We start from the raw sequence: 17,611 nt of genomic DNA, 5'->3' as shown, positions 1-17,611 counted from the left end.
TCAGTTAAACCAGTAATCTATAAAAATTATTTTCTCCTATCATGGCACTTCAGAAAAGGAAAAATAAAGGAAAAATGTACCAATAAACACTTAACAAATTTGATGGAGTTGTGGTAGAATGGGCAATGAACATTGATTCTGGAATCAGAAATCGGTTGTTTTTTTTAGTCCTGTTTGATTTTTCATGATCTCATTTGCAGTTTTCTTGGCACTGGAGTGATTTCTCATCTCTTTCTCCAGCTCATTTTACAGATGAGGAAACTGGGGCATACAAGGCTAAATCAGAAGATATGAGTTCAATTTCAGCCTTTGAGTGCTTATTAATGGTATAACTTTGGACACACTTTTAACATTTCTGGGATTCACTGTCCACATCAGTAAGATGGGAGTGGGTAGTAAGGGAATAGTGGACTAAATACCCTCTGAAATCACTTCTAGATCTAGGTCCATGATTCTATAATAGCAACTTTCTCCATTATATAGGATATATTTTGTCATTGTTTGGACATAGATCCATGTCTAGTTCATTTATTCTAATTTTAAAATATATATATAATATGTGCATATACATATATATATATTTACACATTTATATTTAATATCACACACTTCACATAATCTAATCAATTCAATTCACTTAGTGAATTAGATTAATTAAATTATGTTATTTAACTTAGTATTGTATATATATTTATATTTAATATATTTCCTGATTTATTACTCTTCTCTCTCTTTCTATCATCATCCTGATATCTTCTCTCTCCTCATATCGCCATCACCTTAGCATAGTCCTTTATTGCGTAGAGTTTTCCAACCCTGATTTCAGGTTCTCAGTTAATACTTACTATACATTACCAGATTATTCTTTCTGTACAGATCTTATAATGTCTCTTCTCTAATCAAAATCTTTTCACTGCTTATTGAGGAATGTCTACTTCCTGAAATTTAAGGCCATCTACAATCTGGCTCCAACATTATCTTATATATCTCCTTCCAACCCCTGCAAATGCATTTTTATTATATTTTCTTTTTTTATTATAAACAGTTTTGTTACACATAATAAGAATTTTAGATATGCAGAAATGAACAAATCCAATATAGAGTAAAATTTTCCCCAAAGGAATATTATTAAAAATGTTTGCTTTTTTTAAAAAAAAATTGCAAACTTAACATCTATGTGTTCTTTTTCCTTTAGATTTCTTTGTACTTGTAAAATTTTTATGTTTTTTCTATTGTAATCATTGCTATATATGCTCTTATCATGTTTTCACTATTTTATATCACTTTATATTAAGATAGCTTTTTGTGTCTTTCATATTATCATATTTTAAGTGGCTCTGTAATACTCTATTACATGTAGGTTATAGTTTATTAAGCTGTTTCCCTAAGCATTTAATAAATGGCTTCCTTTGTTTTTTCCCTTTTGCAAATTCAAGGAACTGATAATAGTTCTGTAGAAAAAGGTTTCTTTTAAAACAAATAGCAGGATACAATCTTGCTAGTCTAATTACTTAATCAAAGTTATAAATTATAATTTTTTCATTTTCAACTTTTTATGCTTTGTAGAATCTAAGTAAGATCTTATTGGGAAGATCATTAAATACCATATGAAAAAGATGGTCTTTGACATGGGTTAGGGAAGAATGGGTGGAATTTCAACATTTTTTTAATAGAATACAATTTTCTTGCTGATATTGTAAGGTCATTTAAATACTTTTGTTTTAAACAGAGCCAGTGTAAATCATAGGCCTTATAAGAGTTTGCTAAGGGGTTCTGTCCATTTTCTGCTGTGGCAAAAGAAACATTATTTTCTTTCAGAAATGGTTTCAGGATACATCTTACAGACTATCACTATGCTTCCTCTTTTGCAAGCCTGTACATATGCAAACATAACCTTTTATTTAAGTCTACTACCATTATCCCACCATTGAATTCTGTAGTTTTAAAATATTTATACTAATTTGATAGCTGTGAAAGGAATCTAAAAATTGTTTTAGTCTTCATTTCTTTGAATGTTAAGGATTTGATTTATTTCTCTCTTCTCAGACTCTGCCCTTGATTGTGCTTCAGACACGCCCTCTATTACCCTAACTCTTAGGATTCACACATGAATTTGTTAATGTTGTTATTGTGTGTCCTTTGTTCTCAAAGAGGATCATGACATCAGGGACACGAAGCCATGACATACAAGTGAATTGGATTTAAGGGAGGAAAGCCTGTGCAAGGTCACCTGCCTCACTTCCCCTTCAGAGCTATCTGGGTCCCAGGACAACATAAAGATCTATATCTGAACACCCTATCTTCACCATGTATATCTCCATCTGTTGAAATTCCACCCATTCTTTCCTAACCAGGTCAAAGGCCATCTTTTCCATAAGGTATTTAATGATCTTCCCCATAGGATCTTACTTAGACTCTACAAAGCATAAAAAAGTTGAAAATGAAATCATTTTTGCCTTCAAAGAGGTTTGTGCTCCACTTAGAAATTTGACACATATATACAAGTTAGAGAATGAAGAGGGGGAGAAGGAAAGATCAAAGTATTCTAGGAAAAGTTGTAGAAATATATATGTGTGTTTGTTGGTTGAATGTCTTAGGCACTTGTTATGTTCATTGTATTATATACATTTGTTTCATATTTTTATCTCCCTTACTTGAGCAACTTGAGAGGAGGGACCATGTCTTAATTCATCCTTGTATTTCTGCCAGCATCTAGGAGAGTGTTCCACACTTATAATTTATTGAATTTAAATAAAATTTTAATTTAAGAAAACATTAGCTCAAACATGATAATAGTCTATAAACTGTAAAGTGTTGCATGTTTATAAATGTTAGTTATATAAAAATCTAAAAATAGATTAGGGGATGATTATTCATATTTTTAAAAAGTCTTCACTTTGCAAAATGTTTTACTGCAGTTTTTTTGTGTTTATGGGTTTTTTTAAGCAATGAGCTTCCTGGTATGCTTTTTTTTTAAGGCTACACTTTTAAATTTTCATTTATGGCCAACTTTTTAGGAACATCTAATTAAGCAAAATTGTTCTGGACCAGATAGTCATAATGAATAAAAATAAATTAGTTAAGCATTTATTACATGCCATAAACTGTGCTAAGCATTGAGAATACAAATATATAAAACAAAAGACAATAGTCTTCTCCCTCAGTAAGCTTATATATGTTCTAATGAGGAAGGCAACACATTTAGTAGAGAAGTGGCAAAGGAAAGAGTATTTTGGTCTAGGAAATGACATGGTGAGTTGAGTCATAGAATAATTGACTGCCATTCTTTTCAGGAGCATAGAATTGATTTGATTACTGTTCCCAGAGCTAGAAGTAGAGCCAAGACAGATAGCTACAGTGGGTTAGCATGGACTCTCACCAGTCAACGATAAGATCCAGACCCTCCTTTGTGTGGAATGCAGCAGCAGGGTTGGACGCTGATTAGAAAGCTATCCATAAACCTTTTATTTTCTTGTGCATATTTTTGAATTTGTACCTATTATAAACCAGAAAGAAAAATCTTCCTTTCAACCAAGTCTCTCTCATTTGATTAGATATTCTTCAGAATACAACCATAAGAGATGCAAATAACAGCTTCCAAAGCCACGAGTCCAACACATTTTCGAATGTATCCCCTGAATTGCTGCCCTGTGAGAGTGAACCATTGTCTACAAACACAGGAGACTTTTATCATAAGCTGCCCAATCAGTTACTTGAAATCAACCAAGAATTGCTTCAGTCTGGAGTCATTTCCATTCCTGGTAAGTTAACATCCAAATCTCTGTCCACGCAAGCACCTTCTAAAGCTTGCCAGTCTCTTCAGTTCAAGCCAAACTACACACATTAGATGCTATCGAAACTATTTTACAAACACTTGTGTTTACATTCCGACTGATTAATTCCCTGCTGTTGTTGCTCACCACTTTTCATGTGAAGCCAAGAATGGGATCCAGGCCAGAATAACACTGTGCCTCTCCATTTCTTTGTCATCTGGTACACAGGTTTCTCAGAGGTGACTTTTTGTTTTTGCAGGAACCAGAGACCGTAATGGGAGGGCAGTGATACAGGTGTGCACCAGAAGTGCCTTCTGGTCAAAGGAGCAGTTCTCGAGCAGTGAGCTCACCCGCCTTTTGATGTATCTCTACAGCATCCCCAGGTCAGCCCAGCTTGCTCATCTGCTTTCAGATTAAGTTTTGATGGCACAATCTGAGAAAGCCTTTTGTATATTTATGGAGTTTTTCTTTCCTTTCCAGGTGGAATGAAATGCAAATTTCATTCAACATGATTAGTAGTTGTGTTAATTTAACCTTTTAGTCTTGTCTTCTAAATAAATCCTGGTTTAAATATAGAAATGCTGCAGCTTAGACTCATGTATCTGGATACATTTAGACAGGTACAATTAAAAAGGAAGTCACTACTGGCACCTGCTGTCTAATTTTCACTGCCTTTCATGATCTAGCCCCAATCTTATTTCCTGCTATCCTCTGGCACAGACTAGTAAGGGAGACAAAACTAACACAGGAATCAGTTTAACATGTAATTAGGGGGGGAGGAATAAAATAGATTAAATTTTAAAAAGAACTTGGTGAAATAAATGTGATTCTTTGCAAAAAGGAGGAAGAGAAAGAGGAGCGGAAGATGAATTGTTAAGTCTATTAAGTCCTGTTAAGTCCATATTAAGTTCTATCACTGACTCATACTCTGTGGCAATGAGTGAGTCATTTAGTCTTTTAGTATCCCAAGAAATGCTCTAATCCTATAAGTCCTCAATAAATTATATTCATGTAGGTAGCTTCCACATTTGGAATTCCTAACACTGGTAAGGTCACAGCTGTGATCAATAACAATATTAATAATGATAACATTCATAATAATAATGATAATGATGATAATGGTGGGTAATCTTAATGATAACAATCTTGATTATGATGATATCATGCTTTTATTTCTGAATTGTGTGTGCTATAATAATTAATTAATTATTCTCTGCTTATTTATCTATAAATGCAGTCATATCTCCTGAGAATAAGGAGAGTAAAAAAGGGCTTTCTTTATTCACATTTCCTGACACTTAGGTGCCAAGAGTGGTGTTGAACCAGAATTTCTAAAGGAAGATTCTTAGCCTGAAGGCCTAAAACACTTATCCCAATCCTGTTATTAAAGGATCTACCAGTGCATTCCCTCATCTAATTTTCTGTTCTCATTCACATCTTTAACCAGAAGTTCTTTTGGTTTCTGCAAGAAATATCCTGAAATTTCAAAAAAAAGAAACAAAATTAGTTTTAATTCACTTTAATTTCAAATAGTCAAAATATTTCATATCACTTTTCAAATAATGAGCTTTAGTCAGAAAAAAATTTTTAATAAGCATAGTGTGTCATAACTCCAAAGAAGTTGGGAATTACAGATTTTAAGGGTATCTACTTTCTTCCTTCAATTCACCCTATCACTTCATTTTAGGTCATCCAAAGCTTTAATGTCCAAAGATACTTATGCATTGACACACCAGAAGGTTCCAGAAGCAGGACTTGAACCCAGGTTTTTCTGCTCTGGGACCATCTTTTGCCAAGCTCTATCAATATTTTTTCCATTGTAGATGGCTAGGATAAACCAAGCTTTGATCTACCCTTTAAATACCTCAACTTTGGATCAGTGACTTTTAAAACCAATCTTGGTGCTTTTTGGCCAAAAACCAGAATTATTATTATTATAAATGACTATTATCCATATGATATATACATGGCTGACATGTTTATATATATATATATATATATATGTGTGTGTGTGTGTGTGTGTGTGTGTGTGTGTGTGCACGTGTGTGTGTATACACACTTACACAAATAAATGCACAAGGGTCAGACATATGTATTTCCCTAAGTCTTTACCTAGATCTCAAGTTTCTTTCCATTCACATCTCTTTAGTATTTTTATTTTCTCAACTCAATGGTAGACCATCCAATTTTTGTCTACCTTTCAGGTCCTTTCCATTTTAGTTCAGATAAAACCCAAAAAGTCATAAGTCTTTTCTATCTTGTTCTTTAAGATAATATGTATAGTTGATGTGTATCAAAATATCATTTTTGTCTCTTTCAAGAGTATTATGAAGCAAATCAAAAGTCATCATGTAGACAATTTCTTGTTTTTAGGATCATAAGATTTATAGCTAGAAAGAACTTTTGAAATCACAACTCCCTCATTTTACAGGTAAGGGAAATCAAGGCTGAGAAGTTAAGTGATTTTCTCAGAATGACAAAAAGAATGAGGTTCAAAGCCAGGTCCTTTGATTTTAAATTCCATGATCAATGTTGTTCTAAAACTCTGTCCATCTAGATTGTTTTACTTTGAATCCTCAACATATAGAACAGTGCCTGGTATATATATTAGATGCCTAATAAATTCTTGTTCATTAATTGTTTTATTAAAATCAAAGTCTATGATGGAGTATTATCTCACAATTACTTTCTATCTGAATCCCCTTTATTTATGTACTTTTTGTTTAGTTTTCTAGTCATTATGCCAAATTGCTTCATAGGATTCTAGGGCATTCTTCCAGATATCATCTTTTCTAAGAGGCTGGTTTTTTTCTTCTTTCTCTCTCTTCGGTCTTTTTCAAAACATTTTAAATATATTTTCTTATTGATTAATTAATGTAACTACATTCTGTGATGAATTGTAATCTTACAATTACTTCATATCTATGGATCCCTTTGTTTATGTACTTTTCATTTAATCTTCTAGTCTTTATGCCAGATTGCTCCATAGGGCATTTTTCCAGATACCATCTTTTCTAAGATACCAAGGATTTTTTCCTTCTTTCTCTCTCCTGGGTCCTTTTCAGAACATTTCAAATTTATTTTCTTATTTAATTTAATTTAAATTTAAAAGTTTTCTTATAGTTAAAACCAGGCTCTTTCTGTCAAGTATTTGATCTGTAGTTTGATAAAAACTTTTCTTAACTTAAAAAAAAAAAAGATATTGTTACATGGTCATGGAAGAGTATAACATGACAGAGTACTGATAAGGTTTTTTAAATGCATGCCATTTCTAAGATAGCATTAGCAAATGATCTCTAGGAGACTTTTTACAAATGTCTAAACTACAAGTACATCTATTTTATTTTTTTAATTAGAAGGAATCTTCATTTTCATTAAGTATGCCCTTATAGTGAGGAAAAACCGGGTGCCTGATTGTCAGTACTGTGGTTAGAGAGCCACAAATAACTTTAAAGATCATCTTAGTCTTATTGAAATGTTAGCAATGCCCTTTCTTGCTAAGAAATTTTAAATGCACAATTAAAAGTTATACTGCTTTTCTTTTTACAGGAAGGAAGTGAGGGATCTGGGACTGGTCATCTTAGTGGATGCTCGAAAATGCCAACCTGTCCCTGCTCTCTTCAGAGCTGTCATGACATTACAGGTGTGTTTGTTGCTCTTATTCTTTGTTGTTGTTTGTTTTACAGATAAGATTCAAAACCAGATTCTTTGATTCTAAATTTTATTTTTCAATGTTGCTCTAAAACCTGTCCATCTAGATTGTTTTACTCTTGAATCCTCAACACCTAGCACACTGCCTGGCATGTATTCAATGCCTAATAAATTCTTGTTGATTAATTGATTTATTGTAATTACATTCTGTAATGGATTGCTATCTCATAATTACTTCATATCTCTGGATCCCCTGTGTTTATGTACTTTTTATTTAGTCTTCTCGTCTTTATACCAGATTGTTCTAGGATTCTAGGGCATTTTTCCAGATATCATATTTTTTAAGATGCCAAGGTGTTTTTTTTTTCATCTTTCTCTCTCCTGGCTTCTTTTCAGAACACTTTAAATTTATTTCCTTAAGAGTGTTTAAAAAAAGTTTTCTTATATTTAAAACCAGGCTTTTTATGTCAATCAATTGATCTTGATAAAAATTTATTTGTTGTTACTTTAAAAAGCCTTTGTTTTGCCTTCAAAATTAATCAGACTGCCATTAGTTTTACCAGCTAATGTTGTGCTCTAAGGGAAGTAGTAATAGAGGAATTCTGGAGGATTCAGGTAGAGAGGCTATCACTAATACTTTCACTGAAATGAAATATAAAGAATTGAAATGAGAGACCAAAAGGATATTGTATCTGTTCCAAAGTCAAGTTTTTTTTTTCTTTTAAAAAAGAACAAATGAGAGCCAAAGAATTTATTTTCTTGGTATTATGCCAACTTTGTCCAATAGTTACTGAAAATAGGGAAGCAGATCCAGAAGTTATTGCAAAGATTCCATGGCATTTGATTTCATCAGTGGCTACTAGGATAACCTTTGCTTTTGGTAGTAACTGAAAGAAAAACAAACAGCAGTTCAGAAAGTTCTGTGGTGATGGAAAATCACGTGATTGAAGGATTAAGCATCTTTATTTGCTCTAAGGAACTGAAAGTTCTGTCAGGGTCAGGTTATGCAAAACCACAAAAAATCTGGGACTTTTAACCTATTTTCTTATGTACTTTAATATTCCAATACTTCAAGGCAACTCACAAAACAGTTATTTTTGCCCTTCCTTGGAATGTGGAAGGGATTGAATGTCTGGACACCAAAAGTAGCTTTGATTGGTGTTGACTTGAAAGGAAATCTCCTATAGAGTGCTCAATGAATCTGTGCTTAGCCTATTTAACATTTTTATTAATCAATTGATAAAATATATATGTAGTACCAGGTGAGAGAAATATGACTAAGCAAGATTTCATTTTTAAAAGATACAAGGAACATATATAACTTTTATCAAATTTCTTGTCATCTCAATGAGGGAAATAGGGAGGTAGAGGATAAGGAAATGTGGAACTCAAAATTGTTAGAAAGAAAGAAAGGAAGGAAAGAAGGAAGGAAGGAAGAAAGGAGAAAGAAAGAAAGAAGAAGGAAAGGAGGAAAGAAAAAAATTTAAAGGCTAAAATTGACTAACATGTAATTGAAAAAATAAAATGTTTTCATTTTTTAAAAAATCAATTATTAAAAAAATCCTGATTAGTACAATGTATTTGAGACAACAGAATGCAATTTTACTCTATGTTAAGAAAGGAATGGTACCAGGACTATGGAGTTTAGTCCTGGTTGGGCCACATCTAGAATACTGAACTCCGTTCTGAGTTTTGCATTTTAGGAAGGATACTGATAAACTAGAAAGTATTGGGCAAGCAGGATTTTGAAAGGTTTGGAATTAATTCCATACCACAGTCTTTTAAAGTAATCAGCATTGTTTAGTCCGGATAAGAGTCTTAAATAATATAGGACTGCTGTCTTCAGGTCTTTGAAAAACTACCATGTGAACAAAGAATTCAAGTTTTGCTTTGCTCCAAAGAGCAGAACTATACTCAAAGGTTGGAAATAACAAAGAAATAATTTTGGGTTTGATGTAAGGAAAAGCTTATTAAGAACTAGAGTCATTCAAAAGAGCTGCCTCCATAGAGAACAGAGTCTCTCCACTTGAAATTTTAAAGCAAAAGTATGGCTTGCATATTATAAAAGGGATGCTTTTTCAGATATAGTTTGGGCCATGTGACCATTGAAGTCCCTTTGGTTGCTGAGATTCTATGATTCCATGTTGTTGTGATGGTGGTGATTTCTATATGCATCTATCTTGTTTCATCAGGCATTTTGTTTTATCATTTCATCAATTCAACCACCCAGTAAATTAGGTGAGTGGGGAAGATATTAAAAATCACAGACCTTTAGAAAGGAACCTAAGACGTTGTATAGTCATAATTCTTCATTTTACAAGGGAGAAAAATTGAGGCTAAGTTAAAGGGGTAAGTGACTTTTCCAATTTTACATAGCTCAATGAATGGGATAAGATAGAACTATAACCTTAGTCTCTAAACTCTCAATCATATTTTACATCATCACCAATTCTTGAACTAGTTCTAGCCTAAAAGAAATTTTTGCTAGTCAACAAAGGCTTACCACAAAACATTCTTAGGTTTGGAAACCTATGACTTTGAAAAAACTGACTTTTTCCTTTCTTTCCTGATCTTTGAATCATTGACTTGATCCCTCTCTGCGGTTTCTATTCTTATCAATGTATCCCCAGGACTGCAGTTCTAAGACTTGAGGACTGAATATCCCATGATGGTGAATTTAGAAAATTTTACTGATGTTCAGTGTTTTGGGAGGTAGGAAACATTACTCTGGACTGTTCTGCCTCTCGGGCACATGAGTGTAACTGCTCTGCTCAATGATCTGTTTCCAAGGCTACCAGTGGGATAAGGGCCAAGTGTTATTGTTCACATTCAATAGAAAAACTCTAAGTCTGGTTTCTGAGTCACAATAAATTGGCTAGAGAAGAATGGGAGAAATAAACAGTGGAAAAACTAGAAAAAAAATCATAATTTTATCTTTTTAAATTACTTCCACTTCTGTAAACAGATAGCTAAGAGGCTACTATATCACAGTGTCTTACAATTTTCAGACTCTGAAGGGATTTCACAGACAATCTATTCTAACCTCTACCTAAGTACTCCCTTTATTATGTCTCTGACAAATAGTCATCCAACTTTGATTCGAAAATAACCAGTAATGGGGAAATGACTACTTACCAAGGCAGTCTGTTATATTTCTAGACAGCTATAAATATTTGGAAGCTTTTCTTCACATTGAAATGAAATTGGTTTCTTTGTAACTTTTACTTTTTACCAAGCAAGACAACTCCCCCAAAACGCAAAGACCACTAACTAATCACAAAAATACCGGAGTTCAAATTCTACCTCATATGCTTATTGTGTGGCCCTGAACTAGTCAATTGAATGTCTCTCAGTCTCAGTTTCCTCATCTCAGAGTTGTTGTGAGGATTAAAGGAGAGAACATAAAGCATTTTGTAACCTTAAATCATTATATGTTGTTATTGTTATGTCCAATTATTTATGACCCCATTTGGGGTATTCTTGGCAAAGGTACCAAGGAATGGTTTGGCATTTCTTTCTCCAGCTCATTTTACAGATGAGAAAATTGACTTGCTCAGAGTTACACAGCCAGTAAGTGCTGAGGTCAGATTTGAATTCAGGAAGACTCATCTTCCTGACTCCAGGATAGCATTTAGCTGCCCAAAGCATTATATACATGTTAGCTGTTATTAATATTATTATTATTTGTATTTGTGTATTATTTGTATAGCACAATCTCCATTCCGTTTATTGACGATAGCTCTCTGGATAAACTCCAACTTACGACCTATTCTAGATGCCAGTGGAGAAAGTCAGCTGACTATTGATTATGTGTCTATCTTGATAATTAGTCCACCTTCTTCTCTATTCACCAATTTCTGCTTATATCACGAGTTCTAAATTCAAAATCTTCAAATTACATCTGTGATCTTATCACTGTGAGTGTTCTTCCTCCACTGATGAAAAACAAAATCTATGTATATCTTAGAAATTCACCATAGGTAACCTTTTGTCAGTCACCCCATCCAGCTTCATTATGCTAAAATATGTATAGAAGAATAAAATGATTGAACTTTTCACGTGATTTAAGGGTATCACTTTATTCACTGACATTAATAAATTCTCCTGCTGGTAGACATTCTCTTCATATATTCTTCAACAGAACCCAAGTTCCTTTTTACTATTTTTTTTTAGCCTTCCATTGTCCTAGACCAGTGTTATATTCAGTCTTAGATATGAAGAATTTCAACCCTAGGCATAGAGAAAATAAAGGAAATTGGTGTCTATCTTAATGAAAATATTGGTCTTACTGAATTTATGAGAACATCTATGAAGATAACTAGTGTAATTAGATGATGTGCTATTCCAGGAAATCTCATGTGATTCTCAAAAGACAGATTGTTTAAAGAATCTTTTATTCATATTTTATTCATTTGTTATGAACATGTAATCCCAGAGAGAAAAGAAACAAAAGAAAAAGGACATAAAAGTGAACTAGAACAGCCCTTGAGAGAAGTCATTGGTCTTGTATTTTTCTCTTGGGCTTAAAAAAAAGATACAAACATCTGTGATTCTGCTTTGTTCTATTAGAATGGTGTCCCTTTCTTCTCCTACCCCACAAGGCCTTTTAAAACAAAAACAAAACAAACAAATAAAAAACAATTGTAGTTTGCTGAAATATATTATTTCCACAGCATTCTCAAAAATGAGGAAAATGTGATTTTTATTTATCTGTAAGGACAATAACCTTGAATTATGAGAAAATAAAGTTCCTTTCACTTTTCCTCTATGTGAAGAAAAACTAGGATGTGTGTGTGTGTGTGTGTGTGTGTTTGAGAGAATATATGTGCTTATAAGTTTCAGCTAAAGAACTAGTATTTGCTAATATTCATAAAAGAGAATAACAATGGAAAAATTATGAATCAAAGTAATATTTATACTTCTGTTAGAGAGTAAAAAAATCTTTGTGTAGTTTAAAGCTATTAAACTTTAAAATCATTCTCCTAAGTATAAAGTTGGGGGAGTGTGGCTAAGCAACAATTCCTTTCATGAAGATGAGAGGAAAAGTTAATGGAACATATTATAAGACAATGCAATATAATCTTACCTTACATTATGAAAGTGTAAGGGCTAAGGGATTTTGCCCAAATGTCTTAGTGTGGTTTTAAACTATTAAAGCTTAAAACAACACTAACATTTGGGGGACACCCTGTATCTAATCTCATTAACTTAATTAGATGATTACAGAAAAATAAGGACTAAGTCTGGATCCTTGTGAAAATCCAAACATATCATTCCATCAGTAGCACTTGCCACCTGTGTGACCTTGAGCAAGTAATTTAATCTTTTAGGGTCTTAGTTTCCTCATCTATAAAATAGGGGAGTTGGATTAGATGGCTTCTGAGATCCCTTCTCCCTCTGGCTCTTTGATACTTTGATCATTTATCATTGATTATCCAATTTGGGGGAGGGGCAAGGCACAAGGGTCACATAGCTGCTAAGTATCTGAGACTGGATTTGAACTCTGGTCCTCCTGATTCCAGGGCTAATGCTCTATCCATTGTACCATATAGCTACCCTCCCCTGTAATTTTTTAAAATCTTTCAATCTTCCACAAAGGATATACTCATCAGTCTTTTACAGAGGGTCCACTCATACTGGAACCCTTCCCCAACACCCCTTGACATTGGATAATACCAGTAAAGCACACTAACTCTCCGTTGATTATCTGTCTCTATTGTTACATAGTTGCCCCACTTCCTTTTCTATTCATATGTCTCTGGCTATATCACAAGGATTTAGTAAAAAGGGTTAGCCCATTTAATTTCTCTGGGCCTCATTTCTCCAACCTGTTTTTAGGAAAAAAAAAAAAAGAGAGAGAGAAAGAGAAAATAGAGAAGGAAGGGAGAAAGGGAGGAAAGAAAAAAAAGTGGGGATGGATGTTAGAATACACGGGAGAGCTGTTGGAATACACGAGAGCCACCTGACAGTGGCTGCTGGAGATCCAACCCAGAATCCTCTTGTGAGATGATGAATCAAGGACACTGAGAGACAGATGCTGTTCTCTGACCTCTCTCCTCTTCCCTCAGCCTCCAATTTATCTCATTCCCAGTCCACTACACCTGTGTCAGCAAAGGCTGCCTTGCAACTCCTTCAGATGTTATGATCCACAGCTGTGGAGGCTCTCAGAGAATTGACCTGTCCCTTAATAGATGGACAAATAGTGGGAGAGGAATGGATGCCCACTTAGGTCTCTTCTAGCCATAAATTCATCATACAGCAAAATGATTATTTTATTCTAAAAATTTGTGGCCTGTTTCATCCTCAACCATTCCACATTTATAGAAACACTCTTTCTGTGTAAACACAACACGCACTGTTTCTTTGCTATAAACTATAATTTTATGATGGTAAATTGAAGGAGAAATAGTATTTTGATTCATATTGTTTAGGACAACAGTTATAATCTAGCCAGTGTCAAATATAAGAAAATCATGAGATGTTAGTGTTTTCCCCACATAGTCATTCTTCTACTGCAAGATTTTTTCCTTCCTTGTATCTCCTGCTCTCCTTCCATTTCTTTGGAGCTCTCTGAGGCAAGTAGGTAGAGCAAGACATAAAATGCTGAATCTGTGTCAGGAAAAACACTGACTCTCCATTTGTTATGACTTCAAATTGAGCCTCAGACAGTTAGTTGCTATAAGACCCCAAGAAAGTCATTTAACTACTTCCAATCTCAATTTACTCAATTTACTATAAAATTATGATAATACCATCTACTTCCCATACTTGTTATGAGGGAGAAAAAGAACTATTTGAAAATTGCTTCACAAACCTTAAAGTGTTATATAAATGCTGTTTGTTGTTGTTAATATCTATTATTGTTATTTACCCCAAAGTATAGCGCTCCTATACAAATAATGAGTGCTGGGCCTGAATTAAAAAAACAAAAAAAGCAAAACCTAAGTTCAAATTCAGCTTCAGACTCTTAATAGCTATATGAATCTGGGCCAGTCAATTAACTTCTCCCACATTAGTTTCTTTATCCTTAAAATGGAAATAATAATAAGACCTACTTTCTGGAGTTATTGTGAAGATCAAATGTGATAATAATGTGTATAGTGCCTGGCACACAGTAGGTGCTTAATAAGTCATTGTGCTCACCCCACACAATCTTCCACAAAGGATATACTCATCAGTCTTTTACAGAAGGTCCACTCATACTGGAACCCTTCCTCAACACCCCTTGACATGGGATAATACCAGTAAAGCACACTAACTCTCCGTTAATTATCTGTCTCTATTGTTACATACTAGGCCCACTTCCTTTTCTATTCATATGTCTCTGGTTACATCACAAGGATTTAATTTAAAATATTCAAGAGATGTCTCCTCCCTCCACTGGGCAAATCAAACCCAATCATGCCTTCCCAACCTGAACGCCTCTTGTTATACCCTCTCTTAAGTTAGTGACTTGTACCAATGCTATAACACCTGCCTCAAATTGAGGCCTCTACCTGAAGTCTCTCTCCATTCTAGTCTATCCTCCATTTAATTTTCAAAATTATCTTTGACGGTGCAGCTATGACTATTACTCCCCTATTCAATAAACTTCAATAACTCCCTGTTACCTCTATACCTATCAAGTCTAAAATCTTCTGTTTAGCTTTTAAAGCTTTTCATAACTTGGCTTTCTTTCTACCTTTCCAGTCATCTTATTTCCATCTTTCTTCTTTCCCACATATTCTGTGTTCCAGTTCTAGCCAACAGGCAAGTAGAGAATTGAGAAAAGGCTATCAGTTTGGTAATTAGGAGATCATTGTATGGTTTATTGGTGGAGTCCCAGGACTAGCAAGATAAAGACAATGTTTTCACCAATTCTCATGACTTTCTGAATCTCTCCAAGAGAAGAATTAAGAGCCATAGATAAAGCAATTTCCTCTATCTTCATGATCTAACAAACATGGTAAAAATTTGATGAAATAACAACAGAGGCCATTAGGCTTTAAACTCCTAATATATGTTTGTTCAGTAACCCCATATTACAGCCCACAACACTCCCAGTAATAGGACTGCACAAGTTGATCCACTGGCTTACAACAGAACTTAACTCTATACCCCTACATCTTCTCCCCAAAAACTTTACTAGAATCCAATACCTAAGGCATCGAAACAACGGAAATTTGCTGGGCCAGAGAATTGAGAAACAAAGGAACTCATGAACTGAAGAACAAAGGAAACAAGAGCGGGATGGGTATCTCTGACTGTGTGGTGCTCTACTAACCCTGAGGAAAGTGCCTAACTTCCAGTTGTGACCAATTCTGTCCCTTTCCTCACTATTGTAGTGGATAGGGTACTGGCCCTAAATTCTGGAAAACCTGAGTTCAAATCTGGCCTCAGATACGTAATTCATCGAATTATATGATCCAAAAAGTAAAATTATTAATGTTGGAAGTCTGTGGGAAAAACAAGGATATTAATGGACTGCTGAAGCTCTGTCTAGAAAGCAATTTAACAAAGTGTATTTTAAGTTAAATTTTCAGAATACTGGTTTTTCCAATTGATTCTATGAATATACAATATTAATGATGCTACATGGCTCTTTTTTACATGGTTATAGGACTATAGGTTCGTATGCTTCTTCTTGTCAGGGACATAAAGTGTTTATGAACTGAGATGATTTCTAGGCTCTTTCAGTCTCTTCATTGTGATGACTAATTTTTATTAGTTAAACTTCATTAAGAAGTAGTAATTAAGTTAATATCTTTCCTTTTACCTATTTCCCCTCTTTTTGGAGTCAGCATCTAGGGAGTCCGATAGGGTTACTCACCACACTTTCTTTAATTCTTTTCAATCTCATCTAATTTGATGTTTATTTTGATAACTTTATTCCAATCATCTAATGATACAATTGCATGTAGATAGCCAATACTGAAATGGCTCTCACACCTGTAACCAGTTTTTTTCCTCTCTGTTATAACATCAGAGGAAATATGGTATAGTGGATAGAGGTTGACTTTGATGCAAAGATTTGGTTTAATTAGACCCATATTGGCTGTGTAAATCTGGGCTAGTCACTTAACATTTTAGAGTGCTGAATAATTCTCTAAAACTATGTGTTTTAGTGGGGCCATCATAGTTGTCTTGACTTGTATCTTGCCACTGGACTCTGATGGGCCTGGAACAGAAAATGAGACTGAATCCAATTCACTCAAAAGTCAAGACATCACTTTCATGATATCTTTGGTCCTCTTTAAGAACAAAGAAGGAACAACAATAACATGTTGTTCGAGAGGCGCTAACTTTTGTTGGTAGAGACTGTTTCTTCATCTGGAACTTCCCTGTGCCAGGGAAATCATAAGTCTAATCCCTATCCTTAAAATATTGCTAATTTCATTTTTTATTATTATTATTATTTTTTTTATTTTTGTATTCATTTTTCCAAATTACCCCCCCTCCCTCTATTCCCTCCCCCCGATGACAGGCAATCCCATACATTTTACATGTGTTACAATATAGTCTAGGTACAATACATGTGTGTGAATATCATTTTCTTGTTGCACAATAAACATTAGAATCCGAAGGTACATGCAACCTGGGCAGACAGATATTAGTGCTAACAATTTACATTCACTTCCCAGTGTTTCTTCTCTGGGTGTAGCTACCTCTGTCCATCATTGATCAACTGGAAGTGAGTTGGATCTTCTTTATGTTGAAGATTTCCACTTCCATCAGAATACATCCTCATACAGTATTGTTGTTGAAGTGTACAGTGATCTTCTGGTTCTGCTCATTTCACTCAGCATCAGTTGATTTAAGTCTCTCCAAGCCTCTCTGTATTCCTCCTGCTGGTCATTTCTTACAGAGCAATAATATTCCATAACCTTCATATACCACAATTTACCCAACCATTCTCCAACTGATGGACATCCATTCATCCTCCAGTTTCTAGCTACAACAAAAAGAGCTGCCACAAACATTTTGGCACATATATGACTCTTTCCGCTCTTTAGTATTTCTTTGGGATATAATCCCAGTAGTAGCGCTGCTGGGTCAAAGGGCTAATTTCATTTTTATGGACTCATTGAATATTTGTCATATCAGGTACTTTCTGTCTCTTTTCTTTAAGGAAGCAATCAAGGTAATTTTCTGTGATTAAGGAATGATTCTCTGGGAAAGAGAAAGGATAAAGAAATCAAGGTGGTATA

General features: G+C 34.2%; 1 protein-coding gene across 1 annotated transcript in view; it reads left to right on the top strand.

Moving 5' to 3' along the window:
* The window catches only part of PLEKHG4B (pleckstrin homology and RhoGEF domain containing G4B), a 202,267-nt gene that overhangs the window by 117,907 nt on the left and 66,749 nt on the right, over positions 1 to 17,611 (top strand). The window contains 3 exon segments of the mRNA XM_074279211.1: positions 3,555 to 3,761; positions 4,033 to 4,156; positions 7,323 to 7,416. Coding sequence (XP_074135312.1) covers positions 3,555 to 3,761; positions 4,033 to 4,156; positions 7,323 to 7,416 — 425 coding nt within the window.

The sequence above is a fragment of the Sminthopsis crassicaudata genome, chromosome 1, assembly GCF_048593235.1.
Source record: "Sminthopsis crassicaudata isolate SCR6 chromosome 1, ASM4859323v1, whole genome shotgun sequence".
NCBI classification, from domain to species: Eukaryota; Metazoa; Chordata; class Mammalia; order Dasyuromorphia; family Dasyuridae; genus Sminthopsis; species Sminthopsis crassicaudata.
This window is presented reverse-complemented; position numbering and strand designations above follow the sequence as displayed.